This window comes from Rhincodon typus, chromosome 13 (assembly GCF_021869965.1).
Source record: "Rhincodon typus isolate 14 chromosome 13, sRhiTyp1.1, whole genome shotgun sequence".
Lineage (NCBI taxonomy): Eukaryota > Metazoa > Chordata > Chondrichthyes > Orectolobiformes > Rhincodontidae > Rhincodon > Rhincodon typus.
In genome coordinates, this window is record NC_063344.1 from 72,948,212 (window position 1) to 72,963,986 (window position 15,775).

At 41.8% G+C, this 15,775-nt stretch overlaps 1 protein-coding gene across 2 annotated transcripts in view; it reads left to right on the forward strand.

The window, feature by feature from the left end:
* Positions 1-15,775, forward strand: part of LOC109923277 (solute carrier organic anion transporter family member 2A1-like) — a 168,324-nt gene that overhangs the window by 140,402 nt on the left and 12,147 nt on the right. For both annotated transcript variants that reach the window (XM_048604665.1, XM_048604666.1), the window contains 5 exons: positions 1,521-1,722; positions 4,136-4,295; positions 12,466-12,635; positions 13,863-13,927; positions 14,420-14,543. In XM_048604665.1, the coding sequence (XP_048460622.1) occupies positions 1,521-1,722; positions 4,136-4,295; positions 12,466-12,635; positions 13,863-13,927; positions 14,420-14,543 (721 nt within the window). The remainder of the gene's footprint in view (positions 1-1,520; positions 1,723-4,135; positions 4,296-12,465; positions 12,636-13,862; positions 13,928-14,419; positions 14,544-15,775) is intronic.

A 15,775-nucleotide genomic window follows, 5' to 3' on the forward strand; every position in this document is an offset into this window, starting at 1 on the left:
TTGAGACTCAACATGTCTGAATTCCTTCTGCCTAGGTTCTTTTTCTAATGTATGCCTCTGACAAGTTACTTTCAATTCCTCCCAATTGCGCTAACAATCCCACCTGCAAGGATGTTGGTCCCATTCTGGTACAAATACAGACCGTTCCAGTTGTAGACATCCTACCTTCCCTAGAAATGGTCCCAATGATCTGGGAATCTCAATCCCTCCCTCCTGCACCACCACTTGAGCCATGCATGCATCTACCTTATTCTTGTATTTCTGTGTTCGCTGGGACTTGACACAAAGAGTGATCCAGTGATTACAGTCCTCGAAGTCTATTCCCCTGTAACTATTGTTCCTGCTTTTCTCTTCCTCCCCATTTGCTGTACAGTCAGGCTGCCTGTGGTACCAGCAGCTTAGCTCTGACTGTAGTCCCTTGAGGACAAATACCCTTTATAAATTTAAATAGAAAATAACAATTTGTGTGCGGGATAGCAAGGGGTTCCTGCCCTACCTGCCTGATTTTCTTTGACTGCCTGGTGGTCATCCATTCCCTTCTTTTCTCCAGTCCCTCAGGTCCAGTGTGACCACCTCTTTAAATGTGATATTCGTGTAACTGAGTGTCACATATCGCACAGTGTCTCCAGCCACTGCCTGAGGTCCAAAACACAGAGCTCAAGTTGCTGCAGTTCGGAGCACTTCCTGCATACATGGTCATCTTGGATGCTGGTAGGATCCAAAACTTCCAACATGTGACCAGTCACAAATTCCAATGAGTTGACCTTACTTGCCACGTTTTAAAATTAAACTTTTAGTTTTACTCGTTGACTTTTCTTATTACTTAATGAAAAAAGATACTCCCCTTTTCTTATTCTCTGACTGTTACTTGCCCCAGTGCATTTTAGCTAGTCTTCAATCAGTATTCAAATGAACATCTATTACCAACTGAAGAACTTACAGGTTTCTTGTGGTGTCACTTCAGTTTAGTGCTGGGCCTCAATTTATCCAGTTAAAAGACCATCTAAACTATGAACCAAAAAAAAGCAAAAAATCACTTTTTCTACTCTGACTCCAAAATCCCAGAAACATGCACTCATCCAGGATGTGCCTCACTCCAGATGTGTTCTTTGCCCACTGCTTACAGGTGTTCTGTCAAATGCTCCCAAGGTATTAGGATCACTCCCAGTCTGTGCCAATCCCATTCAGCAGCCTCCTTGCCCTGACCTTTACTCGGTGTGTTCGACACAACCGCACTGAACATCAGGCTAGGAATGCAGCTACATCGGTCCACTGTACTCATTGGGACATGAGGTGTCAGACTGTGCAATGCACATCACTCAGTACTGGAGTGTGACATCTCTCACGGATATGTCTTGAAATGTTAACTTCTGTCTGCCTCTCCACAGGTGCTGCCAGACCTATCGGGTTTCTCTAGTAATTTCTGTTTTGATTTCAAATCTCAAGAATCCAATGTAATTTGCCTTTGCCTTTGCCTTTGCTTTTATTTCATTGATGAGTCGTTATTCTTCCCTCTTTAGGATCTATAATGCTGCCGGCTATTGCTATAGGAATGATCCTCGGTGGGCTTTTTATGAAGCGTTTCCATCTCTCCCTGGCGAAGATCCCCTGGTGCTCAGCCAGTGTTCTGAGTCTGGTCATTATTCTGACCATTCCTTTGTTTTTCTTGGGATGCTCAACTCAGAAAATTGCTGGAATCAATTATAGTAAAGATGGAAACAGGTAATCATGTGTTTGGGAGTAATTCCCTGTCAATATAATAGAAAATAATGGGGAAAAAGAATCTCTTCTTCTATTTGTGAATCTTAAGAAATGCTGGTTTGCACTGGCATAACTATGCTATATCTGCTGTGTCTGTTGAGATTAGCCCAGGCCTAAGGCTCACAGTAGGCAGAGAAACCCATTATAAGCATTCCACTTGGTCTGTTTTGTGGTTCTTGAGGCAGCCAGGGTTAGTACACTCATTTCGCTGTTACTTCTGTGTAGTAGGCCTCAATCTCTGGGCAAATGCTCCCCATTTCTAAACAGCTGAGGTTAAAAAGATTGCTGCATCAAGGATCGTGGTTCTAAATCCATGTTATTAACCTAAGATCCTGTGGAACAATTTCATAAGGTTCGCAATGTTGATACACACACACAGACACAGACACAGACACACACACACACACACACACACACGCACAATTAACTCTCATTTCCTTGTGTGTTTTGGCTGAAATTGTTTACAGTGGTGCAGAGCAGTTGTCAGTAAAGCTTCAAGATGCCATGGGGGGTAATAACATGGCCCCTGATCGTTGCACTCTTCATTTTAATGCTGCAAGCCCTACTTTGCATTTCTAGAACAAGCTTGTCAAGTTTGTGTTGAGTAGTCTAGACTCTGCAAGCTTTAAATCTGGAGGAGGAAAGCACTACACCTAGATATTGAGCTAAAACAGGGGCAGGATCTGGCCAATGCTGTGAACGATGAAATTTGTGGGAGAATGTTTGGAAAATTAATTCTTCAAAGTGAGCAAATTGAAATAATTTTGAAGTGATGATATTGCAGCCAGACTATGTGATGGTGTCTATCAATGTGGATTCTTAACAGAACTTCAACTTCAGCAAAGAACACAAAACAGCAAAAACAAATCGGTCACCCATTCCACATCTTAGTGGATGTTCACATTAGCAGCAGCTTACATGACTGCCAGCTGATTCACTACCATGTGGTTTCGTTTTCCTAATTGTTTGACCTTTAATGAATGACAACATTGCCTGTCTCCAGAGTTGGAATCAAGCATAAGTTTAAACAAATAAAGAGTAATCATAGCAACATAAGAACAAGCACAGGCTGTTCAACCCCTTGAGCGGGTCTCGCTATAGTTATAGACTAGACCAGACCCCCACAAAATACTTTAGGAAGGTAGCCTAGGCTATAACTTTTCCATATTTTAAAGGCAAATGCTGTGTTCCAGATGTAATTCGATTGGTCAAACTACCCAGCGTTAAGCAAAACACAATTTATTTAAACACTATAGTTAAAATACAACAAATGAAAGAATAATTTAGAATAACTTTACTCTATTGGAAAATTTAACTGAATAATAGATACAGTAACTATTACTAATTAACTGTTCCAATATAGTAACATTCCATAAACACATCCCTTGCCAAAAACGGCAAATTCAGAAAAATAGATTTGTCTCACAGGTAAACCAACAGCAGAGAGAAACCTCAGCTTCTAGCTGTAACTGAAAGTGAGAAAAGATAAAAAAAAATAGAAATCCTGGTCAAAGAGAGCTGGCACACCCATCCAGGCTGCTTCTATTGTTCCAAGATTTAAAAAAAAATCCAAGGCCTCACAAGTAGTTTACTGGCTTTTTCAAATAGAAAGCTCAGCACCTCTGTCTTAAAGCTTCTTTGTAAATAAAAAAGGACAAAATAACCTCTTAAAGCCACAGCATCGTCACACTACTCCATGAGATCATAACTGACCTGCAACCAAAGACCCATATTTCTAAATACCTTTGAGTAACAAAAACCTACAAGTCTCAGGTTTTAATCTAATAACAATTTCCATTTATGAAGCAGACAGTTCCACACTTCTATCTTCTTAATGTAAAAATATATTTCCTAATTTCACTCCTAAAAGGTCTGGCTCTACTTTTTAAACTATGCTTCCTAGTTCTAGAATCCCCACCCCATCCCTGCCACAGTCTGACAATGTGGATTCTTCTAACATGAGCCAGATAGGATTCCAGAAGGTGAGTCAGAAGATAGGGGAAGGGCCAGGGAGGGGAGGAGGTGAGCAATTTCAAAGTTGGGAGTGATGAGCAGCATGTTGGGAGAGTTGAGCGGGGGTAACAGTGTTGGTGTAGGGAGACATTTCTCAATTTGGCCAAGTGAGGAGGTTGGTTGGTAATTCGAGTCTTCTTTTAGCTACAGGGCTTTCCTAAGACCAGAGTAAATCGGGAGCTTCTCAGCCTCAAGTTTAGCTGTACAACTTCTTGGATACCAATATCTAATTTATATCAGTCCCACAAATTCACTATGTGTAGTTGTTAGGAATGTCTGTGTTATTCAGTGCAGTCAGGATTGGTTTCATTTGAGGTGAGCTGTTGTTTGACTTTCTTGTGTTATTTCTGGATCTTGTCAGGTCCTCTTCATTCAGTCTCCAGACTGACTGTAATGCTCATTGCTTCTGCTTTGATTACACCTACAACCCAGTGTGTGGAGTTGATGCTGTGGAATATATCTCACCCTGCCATGCTGGTTGTACACATTCTATCTTCAATCAATCCACAAGGATGATTATGGTAAGTGCTGTTGAGGTTCACTGAAAACAACTTCTGTTTCCTTTGTTTTATATAAATCTATTATCTGCCCTTTTCAAATGTTGAAATATTGCATTTGGTTCCCTCATCCAAGACATTTATAAATATCATGAATAGCTGAGGCTTGGAGCATTTATTCCTGCAGTACTCCACTGGTGCCGTGCTGGCTGGAAAAAGACACATTCATTCCCATTCTCCTTTTCTGGTCTATCAACAAATTTCAAATCAATGCCAATAAATTACTCCAATCCAATGTGCTTTAATGTTGACCACTAGCCTCTTCTCAAAATTCAAACACACTACATCCTTTGGTTCTCTCCTATCTACTGTATAGTTACATTCTCAAAAACTCCAGTCCATTAGTTAACCATTTCATATACTTGTGCTGACTTTGTCTAGTCCCATAAATGCTTTCCAATTGTACTGTTATCATGTCTTTCATAATAGACTTCAGCAGTGTCCCCCACTACTGACAGTAGGCTAACTGCTCTGTACTTCAGTCTTTCCTCTCCCTCTTTTTTTAAAAGTTTCTTTCCACAACAGTCTCAGCATGTTCAGTGAGGTGGTCACACCAAAGGTAAAAACTGAACAGGCAGACAAAGAAGCAGTGAAGAATAGAGAAAGGAAGGTGGAGTAGGAGATCCTGGTGATGATTGGCCTCTCTAACCGTTCAACTATTTGGATACTGCTGGTGAAACAACTTCTCAGGGGATAGCAACAGATGCTCCACCTGCAGCTGCAGCTCCAAAAATGCAGTTAACCAGAAACTGCTGCTGAAATAACTCCACAAAGGCTGGTATCCCGTCACCAAGTCACCTTTTATGTACACGTGGGCAGTCCTTCACACTGATCCAGTTCCCTCAGACCCAGTTGTCAGAGTGAACAGGATGTTTGACACTTCTGATCTCTTTTCTTCTTAAAGAATGTTATTCTGTATTTTCCACTACTAGGAAAACACTCGTGTGGCTAGTGAAACATAAACATTATCATGGCAATGCTTGTTATGTGTTAAGAAGTGAAGGAGGAGGGTAGGGACTAAATCAAAATAGAATTGGAGGCGGAAGTAATGGAGCCCACCCACCATAGCACCCACCTGTCCCTAAAGGCATTGAAAGCATTGGTGGACACTGGGTGATCCCTCTCTATGGACAACCAAGAGAGAACATAACCGTGGAAGAGGGGAGACAGTTGGCAGAGATGATCCCCTCCACAGCCTGCTGCTTGGACTTGTTTATAGCCAGCTTGGCCAGGCCCAGGAGCAGATCCATGAGGAGGTCCCCTGATCTGCCTGCACCCCTTCACACCAGGTGCCTAAAGATCAGGAACGTGGGGCTGAAGTGCAACCAAAAGTGTAATAACAAAAGGCTTTTCAAATAATTAATAAGGGGGTGCAAATGCGCACAACCAATATCCATACAGACTACACAGCGTTGCAAAATAAGCGGTTGGACTAGGAATACATGAACCACTTCAATCTGCAGTTATAAAGGGACTGCTGTGTGCAACATCCTCCACCCCAGATCCTCAAGGGAAAGAGGGAGGACTCCCACATAGTGAGCCCTCCACTGGGGATCCTTACCACCCCATGGTGAATAGGCACGCCAAGGTGTGTCTGGGCAGTGGATAGAGCAGAAGCAGGCAACCCAGACACTGTTCTTTTTCTTTTCTCCCACATTACCACTGTATAGCAGTAATGCTTAATGTTTTCCCCACAACACCCATGTTGTGTGTGTTGATATGAGGTGAATCAGTAAAGACACCATGTGCAAAAACTTTATTCAATATTTCCACCACCACGAAAACACTCATGTTGTCAGTGAACCAATATAAAACAAAACTCGATAAGGACAATGCTTATGTGAAGAAAATGAAGGGGGAGGGTAGGGTTTAAAATCAAAATAGAGTTGGAGGGGGAAACAAAGCAGTCTATCCCACCGTGCTGCTCACCTCTCCATAAAGGCATTGAGAGCTTTGGTGAACACCATGTGCTGTACAAATAAGATAATATAGTGTGGGGCTGGAGGAACACAGCAGGCCAGGCAGCATCAGAGGAGCAGGAAAGCTGACTTTTTGGGTCGGGACCCTTTTTCAGAGAAAAATTGTGCTACACTGCTGTTCTTATCTGTCGGCCAACGCTCTCTGACTGGACCAGATTAACAACCCCAATGAGAACCACCTGGCTGACCTCGGTACCATCACATGTCCCCCACCACCCCCTGAAATACAACTTGGATTCTGCATACATAAACCAGTTACTTTTTAGTAGCTCTATCCAGGGCATTTTAGCATCGGGTCAGGTCCTTTCAACTCTGCCTCTGTACAGGTGACGTGTAATGCACAGTAGCTTACCTCTTGCGCCTAGAGTGTATTGGAAGAAACTCATTCTCTCCGTCAGGTGGCAAAGGCATTGAGGCGGCAACATTCACTGTGCCCATCTCAGATTCCAAGATATCATCAATGCTTGACGGAGTTGGAGAGACCACAGGTCCCGGAACAGTCAGAAAGGCTATCAAGTAGCCGGCCACGTTTTGCTCTTGTACCATTTACAAGTTTGTAGCTTTCATATCGTCCACATGCTTGTTCAGGATCGTTGCACCTACCCAAACTTTATAAGTCACTGGACCTGAGGTTGTGTCGACCATGCCTCTTATCCTACACCAAACTTCGTCCTCTGAAGTAAACGGTCTTTCTCCCTCAGCCGAGTCTTGTGCCTGGCATTGGCGTTCCTGATACCATTTCACCCATCCCCCGCTCCAGGTCTGGTAATGTCAGATTTAACCAGGTGTAGAGTCTTCTCCCCATTAGCAACTGTGCTAGAGCTTTCCATGTAGTTGCATGAGGGGTGGTCCAATAATCAAAGAGGAACCGGGACAGTTTGCTATCTAGTGAAGCTGTAGGCTGTTTCTTTAAGTGTGCCTTCAAAGTTTCTGCCAGAGCATAGGATGATGGATGGTACAAAACTGTTCTTATATGTTGAAAGGCATTCGATTTTAGGAAATACTCAAATTCCCTTCTGGTAATCAACACCTCTGGAAGTCCATGTATTGCCAAAGATGCTCGCAGCTTTTTAATCATCATCCCCGTGTTTGACCAATGAACTCTATGTACATCCAGCCACTTGGGTGGCCATTCCCATGAATGTGAGGGAGCTGCTAGCAGTAATTTTTGTCCTTGTTGGCACTCTGGGCACTGCCGCACCACTGCGGCCATGTCTGCATCCAATCCTGGCCACTAGACATAGCTTCTTGCCAACATCTTCATTTTGGAAACTCCTGAATAATCCTGGTGGAGCTCAGCCAGTGTCAGTACCTTTGCTCAGGACAATCACCTTTTCTCCCCATAACAATATGCTGCCTTCTGTGATCTGGTCTCTCCCGGTCCAAAAAAGGTTTCACTTCTGGCCGTGATGGCCCTTTGGTTTCCCCCATTAGCACAAGTTGTTTCAGTTTTGCTAGGACCGGATCTTTCTGTGTCCAAAGTCAGCTGTGACTGGAAGTGTATCCAGAAAATTTAAAAGCATAATGGACCGTACCGTCTATGGCACCAACGGTGGTGTACCTGCCAGCAGGAGGCAGCTCAATGTGTTTGTATTTGCTACTTGGTGTCCTGAATGGTGTTACAACTTGTAATTGTTCACATTAATTATGTTTGTAATTATTAGACCCCACTGCTGAATTTGGCCTGAAGCTATGGGCGGCACTGCCTTGACGTCTTTAAGTAGACCTAGCAGGGGTTTGTGGCCTGTTATTATTACAAATTTACATCCATAAAAAGGTATTGATGGAACTTCCAGACTCCAAATAAGACTGCCAAACCTTCCTTCTCTGTCTGGGCATATTTGTACTGTGTTAGCCAAAGTCCTGCATGCATACGCTATTGGGCGTTCGTCCATTGGGCCACCTATAAGCTAATATGACCCTGATGCCATACAGGGAGCATCACATGTCAATACCAGATCTTGCTTGGAATCTTACTATGCCAACACCTTAGAGGATGATAGCTGTTCCTTCATTTTCCTGAAAGATAATGGCTTAGCTACACATCCATTTTCAAGGCTGTCCTTTTATTTTTAAACAGTTGATGCAAAAGTTCCAGTATATGTATGAACTTTCTGTTATAATTCACCAGCCCAAGAAAAGACCTAATGTCCAGTACAGATATGGAATCCAGGGCACCTTAGATCACCCTCACTTTATCTTCCAATGGGAGTAATCCGGCCTTGTTGACTCTGTATCAGGGTGCCTAGAACACACATTTCTCCCTTCCCAGGCATATGCCCACCTGGGAGAAACATCTAAGGACTATGTCCAAGTTCTCTAAGTGCTCCATATTGGTATTCCCTGTTATTAGCACATCATCTAGATAAATAACGACCTAGGATAGACCTTGTAAAATGTTCTCCATCGTCCGATTGAAAAATTGCAAAGCTGATGATACCCCCAAATGGCAGTCTCATATACTGGTACAAACAGTACCAGGATGCATATTATGGATATTAACTCTAGCATACTTCTGGGAATTCTTGTCTAACCCCAATTGCAAGTACACATGGCTCATGCCCAGCTTCATGAAGGACAGCCTCCCGCCAGCTTTGCATATGAATCTTCTATGCGAGGGATTAGATATTTATCCAGCTGCAAAAAAAAAAACGGTTTACTGTTTATTTTCTATCCCCACAAAGGCAGATCAACCCGTCCGGCTTCACAATGGGTATGACCGGTGCTGCCCATTTGGCAAACTGGACTGGTTGAGTTGAGCCAGTCTAGGTGAATCTTTCTGAACCAATTCTGCCCCTTCAAGCTTGGGCCTGAGCCTTTTACGACAATTAGTAGTAACTGCACCAACTGCTTCTCATAAGAGATGGAAACAAAGTTGTACCCTTAATCTGTAAAGGTTCCCCAGTATAGTGTCTCCGTCCAGCCAAGGTCTTGCACAAACTTAAGGGTTGGAGGCCAGAACGAATTTTATTGAAGACTAGTTCTGTGGTCACTGAAACAGTCACGTCAGTATCGACCTCCATTAGAACCGGGTGACCATTTAACCAGGCATTATTTTGATTGGTTCTGATTTGGATGTTGCTAAGCAATTCCAAACCACCTGTAGGTGGGCTGTCGGGCACACACTCTCTTGGATACTGGCGTATAAGTTCTCTTACTCAATTTGGGTATCGTGGGATTCTTTTGCTGTCTTGAGTCCACACACCAGAAGCAACTGCAATGGCTTGCCAGCATGAATCCCAAAGAAAATTTTAATTGAGGCTTTGCTTTGTTTTGGGTTTTTTCTTTGGGCTGACCTAGAGTCCCTCTGTTTAGGATATGTCCTGATTGAGATGATGCAATTGCCTTTACTCAAATGGTGTTCCCAAGCTTAGTCGGCCTGGCGAGGGTGTCCACTTGCATCGGAATACCCTGAAACTCTTATGGCCCACTTGCTGCATTTTCCAATGATAAAGTCAGTCATAGTGCCTGTTTGAAGTCTAGTTAGGCTTCAGCTATCAGCCACTTTTACATTGTTACATCATTAATCCCACATACCAAATAGTCTCTCAGCATCTCATTAAGGGTTAAATCAAAATCACAAGCCTCTGCTAGTCATCTTAACCCAGTCAAAAATCCCAGTACAGATTCCCCTGGTTCTTGAATTGCTGAGTAAAATTGATAGCATTTCAGAATTAGAGGAGGTTTGAGGTCGTAATAGTCCTTCACTAAACCTGTCAAGTCTTGAAAGGTTTTCATATCTCGTGCCTCAGGGAAAGTTAGGCTCGTAATTGCAGGTGCACAAGCTGTCAGGAGAATTACTCATTGCTTTTCATCTGCTCTAATGTCATTTGACTGGAAAAAATAATGCATTCTTTCCACATACTGCACCCAGACTTCAATGGCAGAATTGAACAAGCCAAGCTTCCGAAATAACAATGATGCCGGAAATGCTTATCCCCAACTCAAAGACAACTGTCGCAAGCGAATTTCTTCAGAAGTGTGCTTTTCTCTTGTCGCCACTGAAATAATTCCCTTAGGCCAAGTAACCTTTTCTTTACATGTGGAGAGTCCTTGACACTGAGCCATCTCTCAGACTGAACAGGATGTCTGACACTCCTGTTTATGTCTGAGAGCTAGGGCTCCCTGATTGGACCACATTAACAGCCCCAATCAGAGAACTCATATTCTGTGAGGTCCACCTGGCTGACCTCCTCACAATCAGTACGGCAGCTGGACATACTTCCTGAACACACAGTCGCCAGAGGCTTTGGAAGAATCCATGACTTCCCACATAGTGCAGGGAAGACGTATCATGGGTCTGAGATCTACTGCCATGACTACTGTTTAGATTCTTAGTTACTCCCTTTAAAGGATAACAATTACACTTGGGAGTATTGTCCAAACACTCCCATCACGGCCTGAAGTCCCTATCTTATTTTGTTTAAGTTAATTGATTAGAGCAAGAGAATCACCATCTTTGATCATATACTTGGCCACCTGATATCATATTACTCTGTTGAAGCATAACTTTACCCCTGTTTTCTGGTTTTTGATGAGATAAGACTCTGGTTTCTTTCATGAGTTTCTTCGTGCATGCATGAGATATACACCTTAAGAAAATGGTATATAGTTCAGATATTCTTCACAAGAACAAAGGTTCTTTTACTACTTCTACTTTACTACTAAGTGACATCCAAATTGAATATTTCAACAAATAATGCTTTCCAATTGAAGTTTTACACTTACATTTCTGCCCCACTCTAAGTAGACAGAATTCCAAATCCTTACACATAACTATATAATTCAGTCATTTTCAGACTAATACATGTGATTATATTATTCAATTATCTCATTCCATATTTGCATCTCAAATTGTTAACATGTATTTCTTGTTCCAGGAACTTATACTGCTTATTTCTCCCCAAATCAGCCCTTCCTATAGCCCTCACTATCTAATTGCCCATACTAACTATTTTCCCCTTCAGTTTTAAGTCATTTTGTGTGATACTTTATTTTAAAATACAATGATCAAGCACCTTGGAGCATTTTCTTATATGTCAGCAATATACAAGTGGACTGGCCATGCTAAATTCACCATAGTGTCCATGGATGTGCAGGTTAGATAGATTGGCTATGGGAAATGCAGGGTTACGGCGTAAAGCCGGGGGGTGGGGGGTAGGTGGTTTTAGGTCTTCAGTTCCCTGTGTCTTTCATCCGATATTTTTCCTTTCTCTCATTTATGGTCACTATCTCATACCAAGGTTCCAATGCATTCTTAAAGGGGCATTTCTTAAAGGCACTTACTTGGGAACTCAGCTACTTTCACTTTGTAGCTGATGCACCTCAATAACCCAACTGAGCTATTCGACATCAGTCAATCAGGTATAATGAAACCCGCAATAAAATTTCCATCATAAGTGTACAAGAGGTTCTAATGAGGTAATTCATGTAATTGGAATTACAGCACTATGCTCCTGGAACTTTAGTCAATTATTTCCATAATAGCATGACTCAACAATTGTTAAATATTATGCAATTAATATGTAGCAAAGAATCCCAGACTAAAGCAGTATAACACACCACATAACCTATCATGTCTGCACACTGATATTTTAGTTACTAATGTGTTCAGCCCTAGCATTAATAAAACAAAATGAACCTGCACTCATACAGTCCAATTGATACTCAGGAATTCTTGACCAGTACTTTAGTGTATGATGATTCATAAAATCCCTATAATGTAGAAGCAGGCCATTCAACTCATTGAGTCCACACTAACTCTTAGAAGATCATCCCACCCAGATCCACATTCCCCCCCTCCCCCTGTAACCCTGCATTTCACATAGCCAATCTACCTGACCTACATATCCCTGGACACTATGTTGAATTTAACATGGCCAGTCCACTTAACCCACACATCTTTGTACTGGGGGAGGAAACCCATGCAGACATGGGGAGAATGTGAAAACTCCACACAGACAGTTGCCTGAGGGTGGAATTGAACTTGGGTTTCTGGTGCTGTGAGGCAGCAGTGCTAACCACTGAGCTACCGTGCCACCTGATTATTATTTAACAAGTGAATCCTATAAGTGCGTAGGGGAACTGTGAAAGTTACTTTGTCTTTACGTATAAATGTTTATCTCACACCAGTGCCCTTCTTCCTTTCAACCTAGACTCACTTGAATTGTAGCTGCATTCAGACATCAAACAATGAGGACTATGCTCACCCTGGACACTGCAAAGTCAGCTGCACCCACTTGCTTCTTTCAATGGTTATTAGCATCACTTTAATTGGATTGATAGCTTCACTTACCCACAATCCTCTCTACATGACAGTGCTCCGGTAAGTACTTGGAACGCATGACCATGTGTCCCTTTGGTTTAAGGACAAGGGTTTGTATATAATCTCTTGGACCAAGCTTTGACTCACCAATCCTCTCAGCTTCTCCTTCGAGTGAGTTGTCTGATTACACCTTTGTGATGTATCTTGGAACATTTTACTCATTGATAACACAATTATAAATGCAACTCGTTGCTTTCCTAGCAATCTGTAAGACCATAGGACATAGCGGGAGATAGTACTTCTGACCCATCAAGTCTGTTCCACCACTTAATTAGGTCATGCCTGATCTGATAATCCTAAATTACACTTTCCTGCCTGTTCCCCATAATCCTTGATTCCCTTACTGATTACAAATCTGTCTCTCAGCCTTCAAATATGCTTAACAACCCAGCCTCTGTAGATTCACTCCACAAGATAATTCACAAGAAATTCCTTCTCATTTCTGTCTCAAATGTACAACCCTTAACATCATGAAAGCCAACCTCCTCTCCATGGACTCCATCTACACTTCTGGTTGCCACAGAAAGGCTGCTAACATCATCAAAGTCCCCTCCCACGCTGGTAATAATCTCTTCCAACCTCTTCCATCAAGCAGAAGATACAGAAGCTTGAGCACACATACCAACAAGTTCAAGAACAGCTTTTCCCCAGCTGTTATTAGACTGTTGAATGCACCTCTCTAATTTCAAATCTAATGTTGATCTTGCTTTTGTGCACCTCCTATTTATGAGAGTCTGGGGAGCTGAATGTTTCATTCTGGAAAACTCCAGAAAATTCTAGGTAGGTTCCTGCATTTGGAGAAGAATCACTGGCAAGGTTATTGCAATGCTTCTGGTTTCCACATTCTTAGAACGGCAAGGATCGATTGAATAGAAGCATACATTGCATAGACACATTCAATAGGTGTTTTCAATGCAAAATGGTTTGACAAATAAATTTATCTGCACATTTATATTAAGATGAAACATCTTTTCTATCTAGTCTGAGAAAAGAATCAATCTTATAGAGCAAATCTTAATGCAGAAAAAAATGTTTCATTTGCCTTAATGGGAAATGTGACAGAGGAATGTATTCCACTGAATGTGGGGGGAATATGAAAAGTGAATAGAACTGTGGACACAGTGCTGCCGATTTGCTCAGACTGATCTTTACTTCAAAGAGGATGGCCGTGCTACGTGTGCTCATACGATCAAAGCTACAGATTCTTGATGTCTTCTTTTTCCACAGAGTGGTGAGACAAGAAGAAAAATCATTTGCAATTGGGATTCAGTTTCTGATAATGAGGCTATTTGGTGAGTACAAGTCAGTGAGTACTACAAACCATTGAGAAATGCATTACAATCTGAGTGTGGAACAGATGTCCATCCTCTTCCATTTGAAAGAATAGTGACTTGTAATCTGGCACTGCTAAGAGGCCTGGCTTCACTTTCTACAAATAGCATTCTCATCGATGAGGGGAACAACGCAATATGTTGCTGGCTCTCAAAGAATTTTTTTTTTTAAATTTGGCACAGAAACAAGCATGGTGGTAGATTACAAAATTGCCCATTTCAGTTTTACCACTGGGATTAGGTTTGGAATAAAAGTCAACATGGGTTTGACATCAGTGGCTGATTGCTATAGTTGCTCCATTAAAACCTTTCCTCTTGTTCCACAATATTTGAGGGTGTGTGTGTGAGTGTGTGTTTGAGTGTGAGAGAGAGAGATAGATATATATATATATAGTACAGGGGTATGGGTATGAGATGCAGAAGTTTTACAATTTGCTTTTCTTCTTCTCGCAGCATGGTTACCAGCTCCTGTTCTGTTTGGTGCTGTCATAGATTCAACTTGCATTAGGTGGAATAAGACATGCACTGGAAAGAGTGCAGCGTGTGCTTACTATGATAACACTTTACTGAGGAATAGGTATGTTGTCATTCTACCATAAGTTGGAACAATTGCCTCAAGATTTCTTTTACAAAATGTGGTTATTACAACTTTGCATCTAAGTATGGACAGTACTTTATTCCTTTTCATGAGGATGATTTAATACTGGCATGATAAAACTAAGGAGACCAAGTTCTCCAAATAATTTTTCATTTGCTCCATATACTGATAGGTGCAGTGCTAATCATATTCAATCAGTACTGAGACCAATTGCAGTGTGTAGCATACAGAAGCTACACTGAGACCAAAGAACAGTATTGCACAGGCCCTTCAGACCACCAAACCTGCATTAAAACATGCCTTTCTTAATTAAAAACCTTTTGGCGCTACATGGTCCATATATCTCTATTCCTTACCCATTCATGCATTTGTCAAGATGTCTCTTAAACATTGCTATTGTATCTGCTTCTGTTGAGTTCCCTTTTAGGAGATTCCTACGCACTTGATACAAATGCAATAAGCCAACATCTGTGAACAGCAACCGTTTATTTAAGCAAGTACAAGCTTTGGAGGATCACTTAACAATCTTCGCAGGGCTTGCGGAGCCATGTCAAGCGATGCTCTCTGTAAGGGAACCGTCCTCCCTTTATATAGGTTTTTACAGCACAGTCTTGCATACAAGATACAATTTTTTGCTCCCCCATAATCACGTAACTTAATCATCTAACAGTAAAACAAAGGTTAGCTGCCCAAAAACAATGTATAAGACGAGGTAGTTCCTTATCCTTTTAGCATTTACAGAGAGCTGAGTATAATTAGATTACCACCTTTTGTCTGCGAGATCTTTTTAGCCTTAGTTCAACATTTACAGAGAGCAGAGTATAATTAGATTACCCCATTTTGTCTGCGAGACAGGGGTGCCGACGAAGCACCTAATTTCTTATATGTCAGCAGAACAGATATTAACCCTTTAACATTTCACTTCTACCATCTCCTCTGGCAGCGGATTCCAGGCACCTACCACCCTTTGTGTAAAAGCAAAACTTACTTGTCACATCTCCTTTAAAACTTTCCCCCTTTTACCTTAAACCTATGTCCCCTAGTAATTGACATATCTACCCTGGGAAAGAAACTCCAACTATTCACCCTATCCATGCCTCTCATAATTTTATATACTTCTATCAGGTTGCCCTTCAGCTTCCGGTGCTCGAGCAAAAACAATCCATTTTGTCCAATGTCTCCTTATAGCTAATGCACTCCGATCAAGGTAA